The following is a 23,531-nucleotide window of genomic DNA, read 5'->3' on the forward strand; positions in this document are numbered from 1 at the left end:
GCGCTCACAAGATGAACACTCCACGGACCATGTCCATATCCAAGGGAAATTCCAACAAGTCCTTGTTTCGCCTCCCACGGGGCTTCGTCAGGGAATGTGATACAGCTGAAAACTCTGCTCCCGTTCCGTGCACACCGGCACAAGAAATGGCCGTTGCTTAAAAAGTCCAAAGATTCCACTTCCGGAGGCACTTCTGGGCTCGGCAGCCATCACCAATCCAGGAAGAACAGAACAGCTGATAAAGTGAACCACCCCCATGCTGTCAATCATCCAAAGAACGCGACCTATTCGACCCGCTGGTTAAGACCCTTAGGCCACAAAGTGTCCAAATAAAAAAATCCAGCGCTGCTCATGCTGATATAAAAGACGTTTCACATTGTCCCTACGCAAAGTGGGAGGGACGTGCTCCAACACAAAACAGTTAAATTCTTTCTACCTCCCTAGCTAGGCAGGATAATATATCTATTCTTAAGGTAGCCCAGTGGGAGCATATTCTGAAAGGGAAGTAGGGTTTGCTTAGGTACAATACTTCCTCACAGTGATTTATAGATGTGAAACAAGACATGCCATACCATACACAGTAACCCAAAAATTGAAACTAGAGTTTTCCTGGCCATCTGATTATGTAATGTTTATATGCTAAAAGTAAACCCCTTGCTTAAGACCAGATAATAAATATATCTATAGAGCAATTGTTTATGTGTATAGCTTTTAATTATTTTTTGAGGTTTATAAGATTAATAAAAGATTGAAACATTCATTAATTATATATATTTAGAAACATAGAAATAGACGGCAGATAAGGGCCACGGTCCATCCAGTCTGCCCACCCCAATGACCCTCCCTATCTATCTCTGCGAATAGATCCCACATGTCTATCCCATTTGGCCTTAAAATCTGGCACGCTGCTGGCCTCAATGACCTGAAGTGGAAGACTGCTCTATAGATATATTTATTATCTGATCTTAAGCAAGGGGTTTACTTTTAGCATATGTGCTCATATTATTTGGAACCCTTATTTTTCAGTATTTGGTCACTCATTTCTAGTGTTGTATGTAATGCTTATGCCACATTCTGCCTTCTTAAACCACAGATCTAAGGATCCTTCTCACAAATACATTTTGAATTAGTTTTGTACTACTAGACAAAGAAGAACACTGGCATGACTTTAAGCAAAGGCTTTGTCTAGTCCCCAAGGGTTTCTGGCCCAGCTGGTGTCAGAACTATTTAAAAAAATCTCTGTCCTTCTAGGCTTTTTAGTTACCTAAATGCTTTCTCTTCCTATAATTTAATTCTGGTCACAGTATAGACTCCTTTCACAAAACTGACGTACCAGGTTCATTAACCAGTGTGCTAGATGTTTCCTTAGTTCATTATGATAGTTCAAAGGCTAATGCAGTATCCTGAGGACAGTTTTCAGTTTAATTTCTTCTGTAAATATTCTATTAACTAACACCGTGGAGTTTTTAACCCCGTTCTGAGTGTTATAAAATGCCTTTCATTGTCAGAAAAGCAGGATTCCATTATCTCTAGTTTGTGTTACGTGATATTGTTTGATATTGAAATAATTTCATATGCAATATTGTGGATTGAATAAATTGGGCCTTTGATTTAATACATTCAGGTTTCCAAGTTTATTTAATATTTGATATACTGCTGACAGGTAAATTAACTTCTCAGTGGTGTGCGTTATACAATACATGTATTGCTAATAAAGATAAATAAATAAAAAAATAAAAATAAGAACACAATATATAAACATTTAAAATAAAAGGAGATAGAATAAAATTAAGGTAAAAAAGAAAAAAGGACACCTTCCCCATCCCCAATATTTTCAAAGCTATTTAACTCACCAGAAATGGCATTTTGGTGCCTAACTGTAATTTCAGTGTGAGATAACAGGTTATCTCAGCTGGATATTTGCGGTCAATGCCAAAAAGGCTATCTTGTACAATAATCACTAATATATTCAGCACTGTCCAGCCATGTTTAACAGCCAAATTGGGCCGTGTAAATAGTAGTCTTAACTCTGATTGCTGTTAACTTAACCAACCAGTACTGATTAGTTTATCAAGTTAAGTTAGTGCCAGCCAAAAAAAACCCCTGGATATTCAATCTGGTCACTGAAAATGGCCCAGCATTGAATATTCAGGGTTGGCACTGACCTTGGGACTTATGTGGACTGCCTCCTGCTTTCTGAATATCGGCTTCCTTAAGTTTACTTTATGTTGGGAATTTGATTAGGCCTTGTGGGAGATACCAATATCTCTGTGTCCTAGGGTTACCAAACATCTGGATTTACCCAAACATGTCCTCTTTTTAGAGGACATGTCCGGGTATCCAGATGGCTTTTCAAAACCTGGCACTTGTCTGGGGTTGTACTGCATGCAGAGTCTTGCATCTTAGTGTTTTGTTTGTATATATTAGTACTTTTAGTTTGTGATCCTGTGTTTGCATAGGGGTTATTATCTGTGTTCTGCATGTGTGACCAAGGCCAGGTGTTCTGGTAGGAATGAATGTTGAGAAGCATACAGTGTGCTTTGTGCAGTTTAATTTTGTGGTCAACCATTATGTGTTGTTAATAAGATTATATTATGTGTATATGTGAAAAATGAATGGAAAAAATTATATTACAATTACAGTGGTACCTCGGTTTGCGAGTAACCCGGTTTGTGAGTGTTTTGCAAGACGAGCAAAACACTCAGCAAACTTTTGACTCGCAAACCGAGCACTGCCTCGATCAATGAGCACTTATAGTCCAGGAAGCGCCGCTTCGGGGGATTCCTCTTCCGTCTTCCGGCCAGCCTTCTACATCGGGCGCCTTCGGCAGGTTGGAGGACCTCTGTCTGGGCCTGCGCGGCCGGGTACTGTCCCGCCTGCACGTTGCGTGACGCGCACAGTGTCAATCATCGGCATTGTGTGTGTTGTGCGCGGCGTGCAGGTGGGACGGCGCTCGGCTGCGTGGGCTCGGGTGGGGGCTCTCCACTCTCCAGCATGCGGGGGGCATCCGATGTGGAGGGCTGGCCGGCGGATGGAGGAAGCATCCCTCTGAAGCGGCACTGTGGGGTTCTCCGGGGGCTGGCATTCCCCCCCGAAGCGGCACTGTGGGGGTCTCCGGTGGCTGGCATCCCCCCGAAGAGGCACTGTGGGGTTCTCCAGTGGCTGGCATCCCCCCCCAAAGCGGCACTGTGGGGTTCTCCGGCAGCTGGCATCCCCCCCAAAGCGGCACTGTGGGGTTCTCCGGCGGCTGGCATCCCCCTCCGAAGAGGCACTGTGGGGTTCTCCAGTGGCTGGCATCCCCCCCCAAAGCGGCACTGTGGGGTTCTCCGGCGGCTGGCATCCCCCTCCGAAGAGGCACTGTGGGGTTCTCCGGCGGCTGGCATCCCCCCCTAAAGTGGCACTGTGGGGTTCTTTTTCAGATGACCGACGGAGGAGACGGCGCTGCAGCACCTGGCACCCAATAGGTATAGACCCCGGGTTCTAGAACGAATCGTTGCTGTTGCCACTATTTTCTATGGGGAACTTTGTTTTGATAGACGAGCATTTTGGATTACGAGCATGTTCCTGGAACGGATTATGCTCGTAATCCAAGGTACTACTGTAGTACTATTATGGGGCGGGGTCTGGGGTGGAGATTGGGTGGGGTCTGGGGCAGAGCTTTTGGGCCCCCCCCAAAAAAAAAAAGCGTTCTTCTGCCTATGCCTAGAATGACCATTTGAATAATGTTGGGATTAAGTATGATAATAACCATGAGGTGAAAATAACCAGGTGGATCGCTGGAATGGTGTCTCAGGGTGAGGAAAGGTCTATACTGCTACTAAGACTAACCCACTGTTTTACTAAGGTGTGCTAAGCATTTCAGTGCGCGCTAACCGCTAACGTGTCCATAGCCTAAGGTGCACGCGTTAAGCATTTAGCGCCTGGTTAGCGCGTGCTAAAAAAACATAGCGCACCTTACTAAAAGGAGCCCTAAGTATCTTTAAAAATTCAGTCTGCGACCACCTGTGTTTCAGATTTCGGCCTCTTAAGTGATTGAGTTTCACACCCCTGCCTTACAGGTACACTAGCGTGAGGTAAATTGAAAACACTGAACTACTATCAGCATAGAGTGAAGTCTTTAAAGCAGGGGTGTCAAAGTCCCTCCTCGAGGGCCGCAATCCAGTCGGGTTTTCAGGATTTCCTCCAGTGAATATGCATGAGATCTTTTAGCGTACAATGAAAGCAGTGCATGCAAATAGATCTCATGCATATTCATTGGGGGAAATCCTGAAAACCCGACTGGATTGTGGCCCTCGAGGAGGGACTGTGACACCCCTGCTTTAAAGTGACTTTGGAGCCACGTTTCACTTTTGATGCACAAGTAAGCTTTTCTTGTGCAAATTAGTAATGCAATAATGTTACAAAAGAATTCTGTTTTAGAATTTCGGATAAAGGATCTTGTATCTGTATATTGTGGCCCATTGACTAATTCCTACCTTTGAGGCTGATACAGACCCATGGTTTAGTAGATGTGTTTATGTAAATTAGCTCTGTAACATACTTTTAGATGAAATTTTGCAACAGATCAGAAAAAAAAAAAGAAAACTACATCTCCTTAAGGTGGTGGTAGATTTTGTTTTCAAAAACCAATCCTTCTTTGCATGCTAATTTTAATGAATTAAAACTTAATGAGCTGCTTTGCATGCTATTGTATTGCAAAAGCTAATTAATTTAGAAGATGAATAATCTTTGCAAGTGGAAAGCTAAATGCAAAATGTGAAGGCCACAACTCATGGGACACTCTGTATATTGGACTATAGAAGTGTGGCTAGCAGGTGGCTGCAGGACCTCACAAAAATGTGGTACACTTAAACACAGGTTGCAGGTAAAAAGTCAACATACTTTATTTCTGTACACAAGGGAAAGTAATCAGTTCTGTTACTTAATAGGCTTAGTCCTTTTAATTAGAGTCTCTCTTTCTCTCTCAGTATAGTCACAGGAAGTACAGGTCTGGCTCCTAGCCAGGCCCAAACACTGTGATTCCTAATGTTATCCTGGGCCCCATCTGGGCACACACCACAGACAGGTACTCTCTGCATTTATTTCAAGGTTATCTCCTGCCTTGGCAGTCTTATACGGTGTCAGGTCAAAAGCGTGCCGGGACAAAGGCGCACCCAGACAATTGAGCGCAGCGCGGAGGCGCGCGCCGCTCAAACTTACTGTTTTTAGGGCTCCGACGGGGGTGTGTGTGTGGGGGAACCCCCCCACTTTACTTAATAGACATCGCACCGCGTTGTGGGGGGTTTGGGGGGTTGTAACCCCCCACATTTTACTGAAAACTTCACTTTTTCCCTGTTTTTAGGGAAAAAGTTAAGTTTACAGTAAAATGTGGAGGGTTACAACCCCCCAAACCCCCCATAATGCCGGCGCAATGTCTATTAAGTAAAGTGGGGAGGTTCCCCAACAAAACCCCCCATCGGAGCCCCTAAAAACAGTAAGTTTGAGCAGCGCGTGCCTCCGCGCTGCGCTCAATTGTCTGGGCGCGCCTTTGTCTTTCACGCCGTTATCTATGAACCGTCTTATACATATAATTAACTCCTTAAGGCTACATTGAAGACACACAGATTGCCACCCCAGTAAAATGGTTCATAGACAACGGCGCGAAAGACAAAGGCGCGCCCAGACAATTGAGCGCAGCGCGGAGGCGCGTGCCGCTCAAACTTACTGTTTTTAGGGGCTCTGATGGGGGGTTTTGTTGGGGAACCCCCCCACTTTACTTGAGGCTCCTTGACTGAGGGTCTCCCCCTTGGAGACTTTTTGACTCAGGGCTTCTCTGATCTGCTCTAGGGCTTTTAATCTCCTCTCTGCCTGAGCCCCACCCCCACAGGTAAACTCCACCTACCCTAAGGTGGCTCCCTCTCAGCACCACTGAGGAAACCTGCCTCTGTACTACTCCCTCCCTCACATGGACTTTGCACATAAAACCATCAAAAAAATGAAGTCCAATTTGAAGAAGTTTCTACCCTTTGGCGCATCAGCTTCTTTATCTTCTGTATTTTGGAGCTGAAATAAAACAGAATAGCTTTCTCCACAGCAGTAATTTAAGCAACATTACAAAAACGTTTTTAAGTGAACTATGCACTCTGTGTCAGTTAACAACAAACAGGGATCTGCTAGCTATGGGGTTCTTGTTCAAAACAGAAAGACAAAAAAACCAACAAAAAATGCATAAACTGGCACTTGGACGTTTTAATCACCAAAACGTCCAAGTGCCAATTTTCAAAACTGACTTTTTAGTCTTGCAGGTCATTTTCCCTCCAGTATGTCTAATTCTTAAGAGGGCATGCTAGAGGCGTGTTTAGGGTGGGATTAGGGAGGCCTTAGGACTGGGACGTCTTCCAAGGATAATGAAACTGTTTTGAAGATATCCAGGGCATCATTTAGATGTTTGGAGACCTGTTTTAAAAAAGCATAAGGGCCAAAATGGTACTCAAACTGACCTGATGACCACCAGATGCATGAAGGTATGTCCCCTCACATTCCCCCAGAGGTCACTGATTCCATCCCACCCCACAAAGATGTAAAAGAAACAGTAAATACCAGCTTCTATGACAGCTCCAGATATTATGGGAAATCCTAGTAGGGCAGCAAGCAGGTGTCTGGAATAACCTGGTGGGTGGTATAGTGAACCATAGAGAGGGGGATCCAGGCCCATAGCCCACACCATACTCAAAACCTACTGTACTGGCATACAGGTGGCACCTGCAGTCATAACGGCTATTGGGGTGGTAGACAGGTGGGTATAAAACTTGAAACTTGTAAACTTATAGTAGGCTTTGGGAGAGTTTTGGAGGGTTCACCATCACTAATAATAAAACCCTATGCGCACTTAGGGTTTCGTGTTCCCTGCCGCCGTGTTTTCTGATCCGTGGCCGGATTCTATTCCCAGCGGTGGCAGGGAACACGCCGGCGACTCCCACCCTCCCGCCCTCACTCACCACCAGAGAAACCGCTGCCACCGCTGATTCGGAACGGGGGGCACAGGCGCCCCTGCCGGCATCTATTTCTCCCCCTCCTCCCTCTCGCCTGCTCACCCGCTCGCAGCGTTTAACTGAAAAGCGCTGCGCTATGCTGCCACTGGCCTCGCCGTCTTCTCTCCACTGTGGCTCGCCCTCTGACAACTTCATGTTTCCACTAGGGTGGGCCACAGTGGAGAGAAGACATTGAGGCCAGCAACAGCGCGGCGTAGCGTTTTCTTTGAGGCAAGTAGATTTCTGCGGGGCGTATGCAAAGGGAGAGCAGGAAAGGGGTGCTGCTGGATGGGGGGAGGGAAAAGGAAGGGAACAGGGGGAGCAGGCAAGGGGTGGGTGCACAGGGAAGTGGTGGGAATGCTGCTGCTGCACAGGGAAGGGGGAAATGCTGCTGCTACACAGGGAAAGGGGGAATGCTGTTGCTGCTACACAGGGAAGGAGGGGAATGCTGCTGCTGCACAGGGAAAGGGGGAATGCTGCTGCACAGGGAAGGGGGGAATGCTGCTGCTGCACAGAGAAGTGGGGGAGGGGGGATAGGGAAAGGGGGCCTGGGAGCAATTTTGGTTTGCTTTGTGGTGGAGACAGAAGGGGGCCATGGAGAGACAGAAAGATAGGCAGTGCATGAGAATGAAAGACAGACACACAGAAAGACAGCAGGCAGGGAGACAGAAAGAAAGAAAGACAGACAGACAAAGGGAGCCAGGGAAAGAGACAGACAAAAAGACAGACAGTGGGAGGGAGAGAGACAAAGAAAGGAAGAAAGAGACAGGGGCAGGGAGAGACACAGAAAGAAAGAAAGACAGACAGACAGACATATTCTAGCACCCGTTAATGTAACGGGCTTAAACACTAGTATACTATAAAAGGGTTATGGTGAACTATGTACCCGGAACTCTTTATGTAAAGTTCACATCCATTTCCGAATACAAATCAAACTCCTCTTACTGACCTACAAATGCACTCACTCAGCTGCCCCTCATTATCTATCTTCACTTAACTCCCCCTATGATCCCCCCACCTCCCCCGTGAGCTCTGCTCAGCTGGTAAGTCCCTCCTATCTGTGCCCTTCTCTTCAACTGCCAACTCCAGACTCTGTCCCTTCTGCCTTGCCGTGCCGTATACTTGGAAGAAGCTGCCTGAATCCCTATGGCAGTCTCCGCCTCTGGCAGTGTTCAAGACCCAGTTAAAAGCCCACCTCTTTGAGAGCGCTTTATGTTATGTGATATGGAAACCTCCTCTTAACCTTGGGTTCTGCATTCCCAACTCTCTATGTTATGTCTGTCTGTCCAGGTTAGATTATAAGCTCTTCCGAGCAGGGACTGTCTATAAATGTCATAATGTAGAGTGCTGCGTATGCCTGTCAGTGCTATATAAGTGATAAGTAGTAGTGGTGCAAAAGCCAACATATTAAAGCCCATAGGCTATCATAGGTAGTGTAGATGATCAGAAAACCAAGATTAGGGAGCATTTTTTAAAGTTTAGGATTGCACTTTGGAGTATGTTGTATACATATTGCTTTGAGAGTGTTTAGAGATGGCTGTGCCGCCGTGGAGTTCTGCAGGGGATTCTGTCCCAATGTGAGGCTGTCTGCTGTTTTCTAAAGTGTTACATATATCTTCCTCTTGAAAAACTGGAAGGGAAACACGCATGATGTCAAAGAACTACCGGAGACTGCGTATTGTGTTGACGTTTCGAGGTTTTTTTGAATTATATTGACTTCCTGGATTTATGAATAAGATGCGTTGGATTGATGATTTGGGATTATGACTGTTTTAAAATTGAGCTTTTTTTGAATGAACTTTTTTCACTTGTGGGTTTTTGTTTTTTTTTTCATTTGCGATTTTGTGAGAGAGCACTGAGCACTTTGGAAGATGCAGCTGAGCCCAGGATGATCTGATGACTTCAGAAAATAAGTTTCCAAGTTTATTCAGGTTTTTTATTAAACGCCTATTCAAAATGCAAAGCGATTTACAAAATATTAAAAAATAACATATAGACAAATAAATATTTTGACAAACTGAACATACTTGGCCAAGATAACAAATCTACTAGAGATCAGACAAATAAGACGTACATGACCAATAACAAGTACTTACTGGGTAGGTGGAACTGTAGAGCCCCTAGGAACAAATAGGAAGGGTGGGGGGGGGGAGAAATACAATCGTTATAGAAAGAAAAAAGAAACAATTAAGGTAAATACAAAAGGGAGTTGGGAAGATAGGAATAAGAGGCAAAAAAAAAGAAATTGTGGACACTTTCCCCGGAGGTGTATGTAACCATTCAACATTATTAAGAATCATGTGGTCAGCTGAAGGCATCTTTAAAAAGAAAGCACTTCCGGATAAGAACTTTTAAGAGATAAGAACTCTTTCATTGTGATGGACTGTTTGAACTCTTAGATGATTACTCATTTCAACTTAGGAGCATTGCTGGAGAATTGTAGGCATCCTGTGTTTATGAGTTTATATGGTATTATGACTGTAATGATTTTATTCAATATTTAAATTAAAGCATTGATTGAAAAATAAGAATTCTTTTTTTGTAAAAATTTTACAAAGTTTTTGAAAGAATTAAGTATTACTCCCATTATAGTGTGTGTGTGTATACACATGTTCACCATAAGATTATATTGCACATTAATGCCCATAGGCTATAGCCTGTAGCATGGAGGATAAAGCTCACTTGTAAAAGAAAAGTAACACATTATTCCTAAGTATGCAGAGGAAATACAGTACCCCAGAAACTGCTACGCAGCATACATCAGTGAACACAATATTCAGAAGAAGGAATAATAGATGACTTCAGCAGAAGCGGATGAATGTGGACTTAGCTGCAATAGTAAACCTAGTGGGAGTGTGTGGTGCAGTGGTTAGAGTCTCTGCACCCTGAGGTTGTGAGTTCAAATCTATCGCTGCTCCTTGTGACCTAGGCAAGTCCCTTAATCCCCCCCATTGCCCAAAGTACACTAGATGGAGTTTGAGCCGCCGGGACAGATAGGGAAATATGATAAGGTACCTGTAAAATGTAAAACCACTTAGGATATAATTAGTATATAAATAATAAAAATATGTGAATATACGATTGATTTGGTATAAACGTATGCATATAAGTAGGATGATCGATACGCCGGTAACATAAGTAGGATAATTGATTATGGCATAATGCAGGTATTAATAACTCTGTATTGTGATACCGCTACAGAAGCCCCTGTAACTCTGTATAGAGCCCTTGTATTGTAACATCTCTATAGAAGCTCCCCAGTCATTAGTAGCGGTATATAAACTCACAATAAACAATACTTATTTATTTATTAAAACATTTACATACCGCATATAACTATGCGGTTTCCATATCACATAACATAAAATCTTGTTTTCCTGCAATTACCACATATAACATAGACATGTCTAAATGACATCATTAATCATCCCTGTTGTAAACATGAATAGAGCACAAATTCAATCAATTCAGAAATCCAATCGAACTTAAAATCATACATTGCTGTCAGAAGAGTTCTAAAAAGCACTTATCAACGGAAATATACCTTAGCATAAGAAGGCATTGGCAAATAATCTATTAACTTTTACATTGGCTACCAATCACACACAGAATAACTTTCAAAATCATACTGTTTATCCTGGATTGTCTTTTAATACCGTAATCTCCATTTAGGGCACTCAGATCAACACAACAACATTTATTAACTATTCCTTCTCTAAAAATAATAGGGACCAGGAGATCTACCATTTTCTCGGTCATAGCACCCCAGCTTTGGAACAATTTACCACTATACCTACGTAATGAACCTTCCTTAGATAAATTCAAGCGCTCCCTAAAAAGCTTTCTGTATAAGGATGCATTTGAAACATAGACAGCATAACTTACTAATTATAGTGGTAAATCCTTAGACCTTAATCAATCCTACGAGTAGGTCGCTAAATTATCCTTTTATTTTTTTCTTCTACTTTTCCTTTTTTTTTGTATACAATGTTTTGTTTTGTCCTCCGTTTTTAAAAAATTGTTATACGCATTGAAATATATATTGCGTAGATAACAAACCTTAATAAAGTTGAAACTTGAAACTTAACAAAGGGCTTTGGTGAGAGACTGTGAATAACTATATATTAAAAATGCAGAAAAGGCAAACATGCAACAGTACCACCAAATGTGACACGAAGATCTACATCTTTTTTTTTTTTCCAAAGATAAAAAAAATAAAAGTGAAGCAGCTTACTGAGAATGTAAAAGGTCAGTGCCTGAAAGACTGCTTGGCAATAATCTGTGAAGAGCGAGATGAGGTTTTCACTATATTTCAATGGTAAATGGAGCTGAAGATACACTCCGCCAATGTGATATAGCATGATCCACGCACAAGGCGCTACGCTAACAGAAGCCCTTCTGAGAGAGACAGTGTTGTTAGGGGGGGGAGGAGGAGACAAAAAATGATTTCAGTGAAGTGTTTCAACAACTAACAGCACAGATTGATGGAAAACTGTCAACAGAAGCCCTTAGCGTTAACAGCGCCTCATGAACATTTCAATGAAACCGGCACAGACCAAGCAATGAATACTGACAGCAGGGCTTTGAAATCAATGTTTATCACAGCTGGGAAATTTCATAATTATATTCCAGAGAAAGCAACAGAATAGGAGTCAGTGACGAGTTTTAAAACTGCAGGGAGGGCGACAGATGTAGTAGACAGATTGAACAACTCCGCTCAGCCTCACTCTACAGGCCGATCTCTTCCTCCCTACTCCAGTTTTCCATTTCTATTTATGTCACTGTTTCCCCCCCCTCCACCTACCTACCTTCCCTTTACATTAAAAAATTTGAATCATAGCATGAATGATGAGGAGACTCTACTGCTTGAAGAATTACAAGGCCACAGGATTTCATTCTTTTATTAAATGCAATCGTTTATTATACCGTGGAGGGCATTTTTGAAAGAACATCCAAGTCAAAATAAATAAGAAAACAAGAAGGCAGCTGGTCCACTAGATCCACCATAGGGGAAAACCAATAAGCAGACCAAACAAAATCCATACGTAAGGTCTTTATTAAAAGTACTCCCATGATTGAAGTCTACAAAATCCTGAGTGGAGTAGAATGGGTATAAGTGGATCGATTTTTCACTCCGTCAAAAATGACAAAGACTAGGGGGACACTCGATGTTACAGGGAAATACTTTTAAAACCAATGGGAGGAATTTTTTTTTTTCAGTCAGAGAATAGTTAAGCTCTGGAACGCGTTGCCAGAGGATGTGGTAAGAGCGGATAGTGTAGCTGGTGTTAAGAAAGGTCTGGATAAGTTCCTGGAGGAAAAGTCCATAGTCTGTTATTGAGAAAGACATGGGGGAAGCCATGGAATGTTGCTACTCCTTGAGTTTTGGCCAGGTGCTAGTGACTTGGATTGGCTACCGTGAGAACGGGCTGCTGGGCGTGACCCAGTAAGGCTATTCTTATGTTCTTATGAACCCAAAGATGTGCTTGACATGGCCGCATTTCACGTATATGGTTGCTTCAGGGGCAAACTAGCTGGTGAGAAGTACATTAAAAAACCACCAAAGCTGTAAGTACAAATGTGCCTGAGGCTGTGAAGATTTGGATTTTGTTTGGTCTCATTCTCTGTTTTCTCCTAAGTCAGAATAGAGACATCTAGCTTGCATGTGAGATGGACATCCAAAATGGTGGTCCATCTTACATGTATGAGATACGGTGAATGCTGCTGCCGAGCACCATCAAGTTTCAAGTTTATTAGGTTTTTATATACCGCCTATCAAGGTTATCTAAGCGGTTTTTTACACTCAGGTACTTCAAGCATTTTCCCTGTCTGTCCCGGTAGGCTCACAATCTATCTAACGTACCTGGGGCTATGGAGGACTGAGTCACAAGGAGCAGCGCGTGATTTGAACCCACAACCCCAGGGTGCTGAGCCTGTAGTTCCAACCACTGCGGAAAGGTAGAGATCTTCAATGTGGGAAGCGGCTCGTCCAACCTTAGTAACACTGTGCGACAAGTTTCAACTTGTTTGGCGCAGTCAGTCGGTCGTAAGCTATGGTTGAGAGAAAATGTGTGTTTCAAAGTGTGCTGTAAATTGAACGAACAACGCATTAACACGAAATTTTGTTTCAAACTGCAAAAAAAGTGCTAAAGAAACACACGAAATGACCATGAAGATAGCTTACAAGTGGTTCGAGCAATTTTGTGATGGCTCTGAATCTGTTGAAGACGAGGAAAGATCGTGATGTCTTTCAACATCAACAACCCGAGAGAATGTTGAAAGAGTAAGCAAAATGATTTGATCAAACAGGTGATTGACTATTAGCAAAATTTCTGAGGATCTGAACATTTCTTATGTTTCCATTCCAAAACATTTTAACAACAGATTTGAACATAAAAACAACTTGAGAAATGGGCAAATGGTTTCATCCTCCATCATGCCACACATGTCACACATTGCTTATGGTACGGTAATTTCTGTCAAATAAAAAACGGTGTGTCCTTATCCACCTTATTTACTGGATCTGGCACCGTGCGACTTCTGGCTCTTCTCCAAAGTCAAAATGACCATGAAAGGTAAACGTTTTGAATCGATTCGGGAATTTGAGGCAGCCACGACAGTGCCACTAAAGACACTCATGAAAGAGGACTTCCTGATGCTTAATATATTGGCATTTACAAAAATTAATTTTTGAGTTCAAAAATGTATCCTCTATTATGAATAAAACAAGAGTTGTAATTATTTGTTTAAAATACCTTTCCTTTCAGGGAGTTTATTTAATCATAATTTATGCTTTTTGGGTGTAAGACTTTGCAATATATTTTTGCTGTTAGTAACGATGGAATGGGATAAGACACATGTAACATTTTCAATACTGTCATACTATGAAGTTAAGAGATCCAGTTTCTTTATTTATGAAATGTAATGGGGGAATTTTCCAGAGGTTATGGTAAGAGTAGTTCACATAGCTGGTTTTAAGAAAGGTTTGGACAATTTTCTGGAGGAAAAGCCCATAGTCTGGGGGAAGCCACTACTTGCCCTGGATTGGTAGCATGGAATGTTGCTACCATTTGGGTTATTGCTAGGTACTAGTGACCTTGATTGGCCAGCGTGAGGATGGGCTACTGGATTAGATGGTTCACAGTCATTCGCGCGCAGGACAACGCCGCGCCAATATTTGAGCCCGGACAATTGGGCGCAAGATTCCAGCGTGCAGCCGGAAAAGTTACTTTTAAGAGCTCCGATGGGGGGTGTGAGGGGGGAACCCCCCCAGTTTACTTAATAATATTCACGCTGCCGTTGTGGGCGTGTTTGGGGGGTTGGAACCCCCCATTATAGAGGAAACTTAATTTTTTCCTGATTTTTAAGGAAAAAGTTAAGTTTTCTGTATAATGTAGGGGGTTGCACCCCCACACCCCCCAACGGCAGCGCGAACAGTATTAAGTAAAGTGTGGGGGGGTCCCCCCCACCCCCCATTGGAGTTCTTTAAAATTAACTTTTACAGCGGCGCGCTGGAGTCTTGCGCGCAATTGTCTGTGCCGAAATGTCGGCGCGGTTTTGTCTGGCGCGCTTTTGTCCCGTCACCGGGTTAGATGGACCATTGGTCTAACCTAGTAAGGCTATTCATATGTTCTTATCTGGGATCCTAATACATCTTAAAATACCTTACCTGGTTTCAAGTGGGCAAATGGGATTTCACCCGTTAGCAGTTCCCAAAGGCACAGAGCATAGCTGAAAACATCTGCTTTTATTGTGTACCGCGTGCATTGACTGAAAACTTCAGGGGCCATCCAGCGCAGGTTCTAGGTAGCAAGGAGAATTTCCATAAAGCATTAGTGGAAACTTGGGCGTTCAAATCCTATCTTCCCGCTGATACTCCATGAGTAAAAATAGGTGCTAAAAAAGGAGTTTCCTGCTTATATATTTATTTGTTTATTGGGATTTATTAACAACCTTTATGAGGAGATTTACTCAAGGTGGTGCTACTTAGGTGTTCATTTTACAACCTATTGGCCCATTTTACAAAGCCGCAGTAGCGATGCTGCCATGGCAAATGCAACAAAACCTATTTAATTCCTATGGGCTTTGGTGCATTTACCACAGCAGCATTGCTACCACAGATTTATAAAGGGAGCCCCCTCTATGTCATCAGATAATTAAAGTTACATCATATAGGGGTCCTTTTATTAAGGTGTGCTAACTGATTTAGCACGCGCTAAATCAGGGGTGTCCAATGTCGGTCCTCGAGGGCCGCAATCCAGTCGGGTTTTCAGGATTTCCCCAATGAATATGCATGAGATCTATTAGCATACAATGAAAGCAGTGCATGCAAATAGACCTCATGTATATTCATTGGGGAAATCCTGAAAATCCGACTTGACTGCGGCCCTCGAGGACCGACATTGGACACCCCTGCGCTAAATGCTAAGCCATCCATTATATCCTATGGGCGTCTTAGCATGTAGCATGCACTAGTCTTTAGCACGTGCTAAATCGGTTAGCGCACCTTAATAAAAGGACCCCATATTTTTAAATTTTCACTCAGTGGTAGATTTAGGGGCCGACTTCATGTTATTTATTTTTGAATAAATATTCTTTTGAGGGGGGCATGTCATGGGGAGAGAATGGCAGCGTTAGCTAATACTGAGTTAATGTGGAAGCACTTGTGGGCACAAATATGGGTACAAACTGAATGTCGGCATTCAATTTAATTGATTAATGAGCCAATTAGCACAGATAACTGGGCACTAATAATCAATTATGGCCTGGAGCTCTAAATGCTCCGATACTCATAGAATTCTTATGAGCATCAGAGCTGCGTTGGAGCATTTAGCGCTCTGGGCTGCTTAGTAAAAGGGGGGAGATGGGGGGGGGGAAGTTAGGCACATACCTTTAGGCATCTACATATTTATCTAGGCGCCTCTTATAGAATTTCCCCCTCAATGTGCATGGCAAATTGTGGGGAAACCCCCAAATTTATACAGAGACTATACACGTAACGTTTATTATACTTGGCTGCTAACCTGTGATAACTACAAAATTTTACTTCAAATTGGTAAATGGACCCCTTGTTGCACAGACAATACCTGATCATTGTAAAATATTATTTTGGGGGGCTAATTGTAATAGAAAATAAAGGAGCCAAACCCCAGGCTGTTTTGTCATGTTGTCTTCATCCAGAGATTGAAGAAATCTAGATTCTGAAAGAGGAAAAAAAAAAAAGCTCTTGTGATTAAGCAGGTATTTATCCAAAAGCCTTAATTTTCCAAAGTATTGTTATAAAGTACTTTATCTTATGAACATTTATTGTTAATTTTAACTTTGCTGATAACAAAACACAAATGATTTTATCTTTGTTAACCTTGTCGGGTATTTTGGGACTTGACAAGGACTTGGCCTACACCTTTTAACTGTGTCAGGTAGAAGCAGGAATTCATGTGGAACTGAAACAACAATAATAAAACCAGTCTCACCTCCAAAATCAGCAACTACAGCATGGCCATCTTCATACAAAAGAATATTATGGCTGTGGAAGGGAGAAGAGAGAGGTTTCAATAAGATGGTGCCACAGGAGGCCTGCCCTTTGCCAGTGCACCCATGAGAGGGTAGATTCATTAATTGGCAAGTAAACAGTGACGTAGTGAGGGTAGGAGGCGCTCAGGGTGGTCACGCACCCCCACCTCTTCTACGCCCGCCCCCCTGCCGCATGCGTGCCTTCCTTTCTTGAATTCTTCACTGGCACAAGCAGCATCTCCATCCTACTGCCCGTGCCAGCCTCGGCTCTCCCTCTGATGCCAGTTCCACCAGGAAGTGACTTCAGAGGGAGAGTCAAGACTGGCGCGGGCAGCAGGTTGGACCCACTGAAACCCATCCATGAACGCCAGGTTAAAAAAACTTGCTATAAACAGACACCTAAATGCAATAGTGGAAGGTGAGTGTGCACTTAGGTGGCATTTGGGTGAGCAAGGGAAGGCATGTTTAGGGTTACCAGAAGTCCAGATTTCCCTTGCCATGTCTTTCTTTTGAGGACATGTCTAGGGGTCTGGAGGCTTTTTAAAACCCGGCACTTTGTCTGGGTTTTGAAAAGCTTTCCTCCACATTGCGTTGGGCAGGAGGGCATCCGCAGCAAATGCCACGTGATGATGTCACATGCTTGTGCATGTGACATCATTGCATCGCATCTGTACATCCTGCCCAACGAGAGCGGGCAGCGGGGAGAGGGGGGCAGGGCGGGATTGGGGGGGACGGGACTGGGGCGTGATAGGGTGGGGATGGATGGAACTGGGCAGGCCTGGGGGGTAGGTCAAGGGGGTCTGGATTTTCCAAACGGAAAATCTGGTAACCCTAGGTATGTTAAAAGCGGCTAAAAATAGACATAAATTTCAATGTCAGTCACTAGATAGGGCACAACATTTAATTTCCAGGTTTTTGCCACCAACCACTGGAGTCAACTCAATTAACTGCCGTGATCGTGGTATCAGCGCCGTGGACATTTTCTAAACTGTTTGATTATGGTAGAAAAACATCCAAGTGATAAGTCTGCTCTAATCCCACCCACACCACACCTCCAACATGCCCCCTTGAGATTCAGAGGAACTGCAGACAAACCGCATAGAAATCCATCTAGAAAATAGGTTTCAAAAATACCAAATTGGAAAGGTTTGGAGAGAAAAATGTCCATCTGCCTCTTTATGCCACTTAGATGTTTTTTTCTGTTTTGAAAAGGAGCCCCATAATCTCCCAAGTACAAGAAATGACACTCAACTGTGCATGCAATTGGTGTGTGCAGTTTAATTCAGTAATGAGCCAGATAGCGCCAATAATTGGTTAGTAATTGCTGATAATTTGAATTTACATACATATCTTGCTAAAAGCTATTGTAAAATAATGTGCATATAAATTTTTCAGCACACAACTACAAAGGGTTTAGCTATGGGAGGGGCTTGGATGGGTCAGGGAAGTTCATCAAAGATGCACATAGTTAGGGGGAAGGAATTGGGACTCATATACTGCCTTTTTGTAGTTAATACAACCACACTCAAAGCAGTTTACATATAGGTACTTCAAGCATTTTCCCTATCTGTCCTGGTGGGCTCACAATCTTTCTAATGTACCTGGGACTGAGGCTGTAGCTCTAACCACTGTGCCACACTCTCCTCCAATACAATATCAGAAGTGAGCCAAGTATAGAACAATGAAGCCATTGTGACATCACTGATGAGGTTGGCTGTTATTGGTGGAATGGGGCATTATGACATCAGGGAAAGGGATTGGGACTTGTATACAGCCTTTTTATAGTTTTACCACACTCAAAGCAGTTTACATACAGGTACTTCATGCATTTTCCCCTATCTGTCCTGGTGGGCTTACAGTCTATCTAATGTACCTGGGGCAGTGGAGGATTAAGTGACTTGTCCAGGATCATAGGGAGCAGTGCAGGATTTGAATCCATAACCTCAGGGTGCTGAAGCTGTAGCTCTGACTACTACACCACACTCTTAGTATTATAGAATTTGGGAGATCCTTGACTAATTTTAAGCGTGAGGATTTACATCGGGTTTCATCTGATATAAATTTTCGCTTCCAAAACTGGGTCCACATCCCGGTGCTAAGCAATATTCTATAAACAGCACTGATGTCAAAGTGCCATTTATACAGCGGCGTGCGGTCAGGGCCTTCAGGGGATTCACTCCACCTCCTAAAGGCCTTGACGGCACTGCTCTGAATTTTATTGGTTGAGCAGGCAACAGGCAGATGCTGCTCAGCCAATCAAATTCAGATCAATCCTGTCAGGGCTTTCAAGGGAGTTCAGAGAATCTCTAGCCCATGAGCCCTGTTTTTTATGGGGGGGTGGGGGGTTACTTTTTGTTTGATGCAATTTGACAATTTGAGCAGGCTGCCGACTCAACAAATCAAACTACATCAAGTAAAAAGTAAACACAAATTAAAAAGCAGGGCTATAGAGCAGAGGATTCACTGAATCCCCTCAAAGTCCTCACCGCACGCCACTGCATTTATAGAATAACTCAGCGCCCAAATTTGGGCACCATTAATTAATCTAGTCCAAGATATTTAAACACCATGACCACTATGGTTTTTGAATATTGGGCTGAATGCTTTAAAAGACGCTATGGAGAAATACCCTGCAAGACAGGAATATACAGGGAAGATATCCAAGTTCCAATGTTTAATTGAGATTTGATGGATCACTTAATCAAACTTCAAAGCGATGTACATAACTAAAATCCATACAACTTTCAAGGGGACAAAACATGCCACCTATAACCACAGACAAGACTTATGCATAGTGAGGAAAGAGAGAAAGAAATACAATTTTTTAAAGAAAATAAGATAAAAAGGGAATGGACAAAAGGGAGGGAGCCATTAAAAGAAAGAAAGTCGCAAGGCAGACCCTAAGGAATGATTCAAGACATGAGTTCTAGCAGTTGAAGGCATCTTTAAAAATAAAACATTTCAACTTACTCTTGAATCGGTCTAACATGCGTTCTTCCCTTAGATGAATAGGAAGACAATTCCACAGTTGTGGAGCCATTACAGAGAAGATGTATTGTCACCACATATTGATAACCTTGAGAGAGGGATCTATAAGTACATGCTGATCGTTAGACCTAAGAAATCTTGTAGGGGGATAAGGGATTAAGAGTCTATCGATGAAGGCCGGGGCTTTATGAAGAAGGAATTTAAGGGTTAATAGGCATATTTTGTAAGATATTCTGTGAGAAACTGGAAGCCATGCACATGAGTCAAGTCTCTTTCATTTGTAAGGAAACTCTGGAATGAGAAGGGATAGGATGAAGTTAAGAGGTGATAAGCTCCGAATTAATCTAAAGAAATACTTTTTTGCAGAAAGAGTGGAAGATGCGTGTAACAGTCTCCTGGAAGAGGTGGTAGAGACAGAGACTGTGTCTGAATTCAAGAGGGATAGGCACGTGGGATCTCTCGGAGAGAGAAAAAGATAATGGTTACTGCGGATGGGCAGACTAGATGAGCCATTTGGCCTTTATCTGCCGTCATGTTTCCATGTTTCTGGTAGGAAAGCTGAAGAAAGGAAACAATGCCTACCAAATCAGAAAAAGTACAGTATCAAGGAGCCGTCATCCTTTATTCAGTCCAGTAAAAGGGTGGGTACTGAACTGAAACGTTGATTTATTTAATATCTAGCCAGTTTCAAATGAACTCATATAGGCAAGATGAAACTTCTGGGTCATAGATTATTAAACCCGAACTACTGGTGACCTGGATTGGCCACCATGGGAATGGGTTATTGGGCTTGATGGACCATTGGTCTGACCCAGTGAGGCTATTCTTATGTTCTTAACAGTGTATTAGAGATTACAATTACATAACAACTACTGTAATAATAATAATAATAATAATAACAGCTTATATACCGCAATACCGTGAAGTTCTATGCGGTTTACAAAAGATTAAGCAAAGGTACAAATTGACTGACTTCAAGAGGGGAAGAAGAAAGAGAAGTAATTAGACAGGAAATTCATTGTTGAGGAGAAAAGTGATCAAAAGGACAGTAGGTCGCTATTGAGAGGAAAGAGATAAGTGGATCAGTTGTCAAGATGTTTTAGGAACAGGTGTGTTTTAGACGTTTCCTAAATTCCTCATAAGTAGAGGGCGAAAGTAATTGTTCTAGGTCTTGACCCCATGATGCTGCTTGGTGTGAGAGAAGGAATTTATGGTGTTTTTTCAGTTTGCAACCTCTCACTGGGGAGGAAACAAAGTTGGAATATGAACTTCTCTTGTGTCTGTTGGTTGAGAAGGAGAAAAGGTCAGTAATGTATTTGGGGGCAAGTCCGTGTAATGCTTTAAAGCAGAAACAGGCAAATTTGAACTTTATGCGTGCCTTCATCGGTAGCCAATGTAGCTGCTGGTAGTAGGGTGTCACGTGGTCAAATTTTTTTAGTCCAAAGATTAGTCTGACTGCCGCATTCTGCAACAGTTGTAGGCGTCGCATATTTTTTTGGGAAATTGGCAGATAGGCGATGTTACAGTAGTCAAGCAAGCTTAGTACGAGGGATAGGACTAGGATTCTAAAAACCGATGTAACAAAATAAGCTTTAAGGGATCTGAGTTTCCAGAGAGTGAAAAATACCTTTCTGATTAAGGAGTCTACTTGGTCTTTCATGGTTAGGCATTGATCCAGATTTCCACCTAGTATCTTTATGGAGGGCTGGATAGGGTAACTAAGGTTATTGATACAGAGGGGTGATTTAATGTCAAGTGGATGTGGTGAAGCAATGAAAAAAGTCCTTTTATCTGAATTAAGTTTGAGCCTAAAGTTTGTCATCCATTGTTCCATCATGTTTATAGCTTCTGAAGCTTTGGGAATAGTTTCGGAGACAGAATTGGTGAATGGGATGATAATCGTAAAATCATCTGCATAACTAAATAGTTTTATCCCCAGCTGGGTTAATTTCGTGCCCAGTGGGGACATGTAGACGTTGAAGAGCAATGGGGATAGTGGAGAGCCTTGGGGCACACCGGATGGATTCCCGCGGGAATCCCCCCTAACCCACGGGACTCCCACGGGGACCCCCATCTAGCCAACAGGACTCCCACGGGGATGGAAGGCTTTGGAAGCAGGGTTCGTCCATATAATATAGTAAAAGAGGGGGTTTATAAGTTAATTACCTGAACAGAAAACAAAAAAAGGGTTCCACCAAAGAGAATCCACAAGGAAAACAGCAGCGCAAACACAAAAGAAACTGTGGAATTGATGATCCTGTCAGAAGTAATTGCTGCTTTTTATGGGGACGGGTGGGGATGGAGATTATTCCTTGCGGGGATGGGTGGGGATGGAGAGGATCCTGATGGGGACGGGTGGGAACGGAGAGGATCCTGGCGGGGAAGGGTGGGGACGGAGAGGATCCTGACGGGGATGGGTGGGGACGGAGTGGATCCTGGCGGGGACGGGTGGGGACGGAGAGGATCCTGGTGGGGACGGGTGGGGATGGGTGGGATTTCTGTCCCCGTGCAACTCTCTACTGTGAAGCAAGCACTAATATACCCACTGAAAGTCAATGTGGAGCTTTCATGATGGAAAAACCTTGCAAAATCTTTACATTCCATGACCTACCCAACTCTCACTGCTGCAGCAGAGGTGTTTTTACCTGCAGTTAGGGGATGAAGAAACAATTTTTGACTGGGCTTTTCCTGTGAGAAAACAGCTATTTACCCACGAGAAAGCTTTGAAAATTGTCCTCTACATTAATTGTGGATACCTGATGGGTCAGGGAAATCATTCTGGTTTGCCCATCTGCAAGGATAGCCCTGCTTATGTCTAGTAGAACCGCGGAAATTAAAAGTCAAAGTAACTTATGTACATAATCATATCTGAATAAACTTTCATGTTGATTTAACCAAGGGTATCATAAAATACAGAGAATCTATGTGCACCTTATATTACAATCCTTCTGATACTTGCAGAGGAATTATGCAACAGAGACACATAGAAAGCAGACAAAGGAATTAAATTTCATTTTAAATCTCATCATAGCTACTGAAGCAATTGGTTTATAAGCAAATCTCTCTTAGATATCTGATAATTCAAATAGCATGGCACAAGATGTGTATAAGCTCCGTTCTAGCACTGCCATGGGTATTCAATTTCAGTGAAAGCTTTAGAAACCATGGCAACTGGGAGCTTTAATAAATTGAAAGACCTTGACCTTTCCTAAAGCAAACTACAGACCGTCAAGGGAGGAGTGAGCATAGGATACCAGCTAAGGCTTCTATATTTGTTCCATAATCACTCGGGCTATACAGGTGAATTACAAGATTTGTTTTGTGGTTAACTCTGTTTGCCAAGTGGATAGCGCAAACAGAGTTCTTTCTATCATACTTCTGTTTGTTCACCACTGAGAACAGAATGACAGTGCTCGTTTGACATTGTTTATTCAAAATTCATTTCACCATCTTGAGTCCATGGATTTCACAGAATTAAATGGAATTACCATATGAACTCCTCATCAGAGTAAATTATAATAAAGTCTTCTAAGATGTCAAGTTCCCCAAAGCCTTGGAGACTCTACTGAGATTCAGGACTGGCACAATAAAACGTGCATTGTGGGTGGGTGGGGGGGAAGTAAAAGCTGCCATGAGCACCGCTCAACCACTCAATTACCTCTGCATGCTAGACACAGCTCTTACTAAGTTGCAAAAATACCACTGCAAGTCTTCCGGGTTTGTAGACTTGCACTGGAGTTCCTTCCTGCATTTCATGTGGAGAGGCAGTAGAGCGGTGCTTGCAGCTGTGGCAGGAAAAAAATTCAGGGAAGGAGAGATGAGATGCTGTATTGGGGGACGGGGAGGAGAGATGAGATGCTGACTGGAGAGAGAGTGTAGGAAAAGGGAGATGAGATGTTGAATTGGGGGGTGCCAATATATACATTGTGGAGGAGGGGGCAAAGAAACCCTAGCTCTGTCCCACTCCCTCCTTAGTTTAGGTGAGAATGGGATCAGCTTTGAATCTCAGATACCGTATCA

General features: G+C 42.9%; 1 protein-coding gene across 8 annotated transcripts in view; it reads right to left on the bottom strand.

Annotated features, from left to right (window-relative positions):
* Positions 1-23,531, bottom strand: part of LOC117346428 (serine/threonine-protein kinase TNNI3K) — a 278,321-nt gene that overhangs the window by 83,663 nt on the left and 171,127 nt on the right. For all 8 annotated transcript variants that reach the window (XM_033915962.1, XM_033915967.1, XM_033915964.1 and 5 more), the window contains 3 exons: positions 16,484-16,536; positions 16,158-16,210; positions 14,680-14,812 (listed from right to left, as the gene is read on the bottom strand). In XM_033915962.1, coding sequence (XP_033771853.1) covers positions 14,680-14,812; positions 16,158-16,210; positions 16,484-16,536 — 239 coding nt within the window. The remainder of the gene's footprint in view (positions 1-14,679; positions 14,813-16,157; positions 16,211-16,483; positions 16,537-23,531) is intronic.

The sequence above is a fragment of the Geotrypetes seraphini genome, chromosome 12 (assembly GCF_902459505.1).
Source record: "Geotrypetes seraphini chromosome 12, aGeoSer1.1, whole genome shotgun sequence".
NCBI lineage: Eukaryota > Metazoa > Chordata > Amphibia > Gymnophiona > Dermophiidae > Geotrypetes > Geotrypetes seraphini.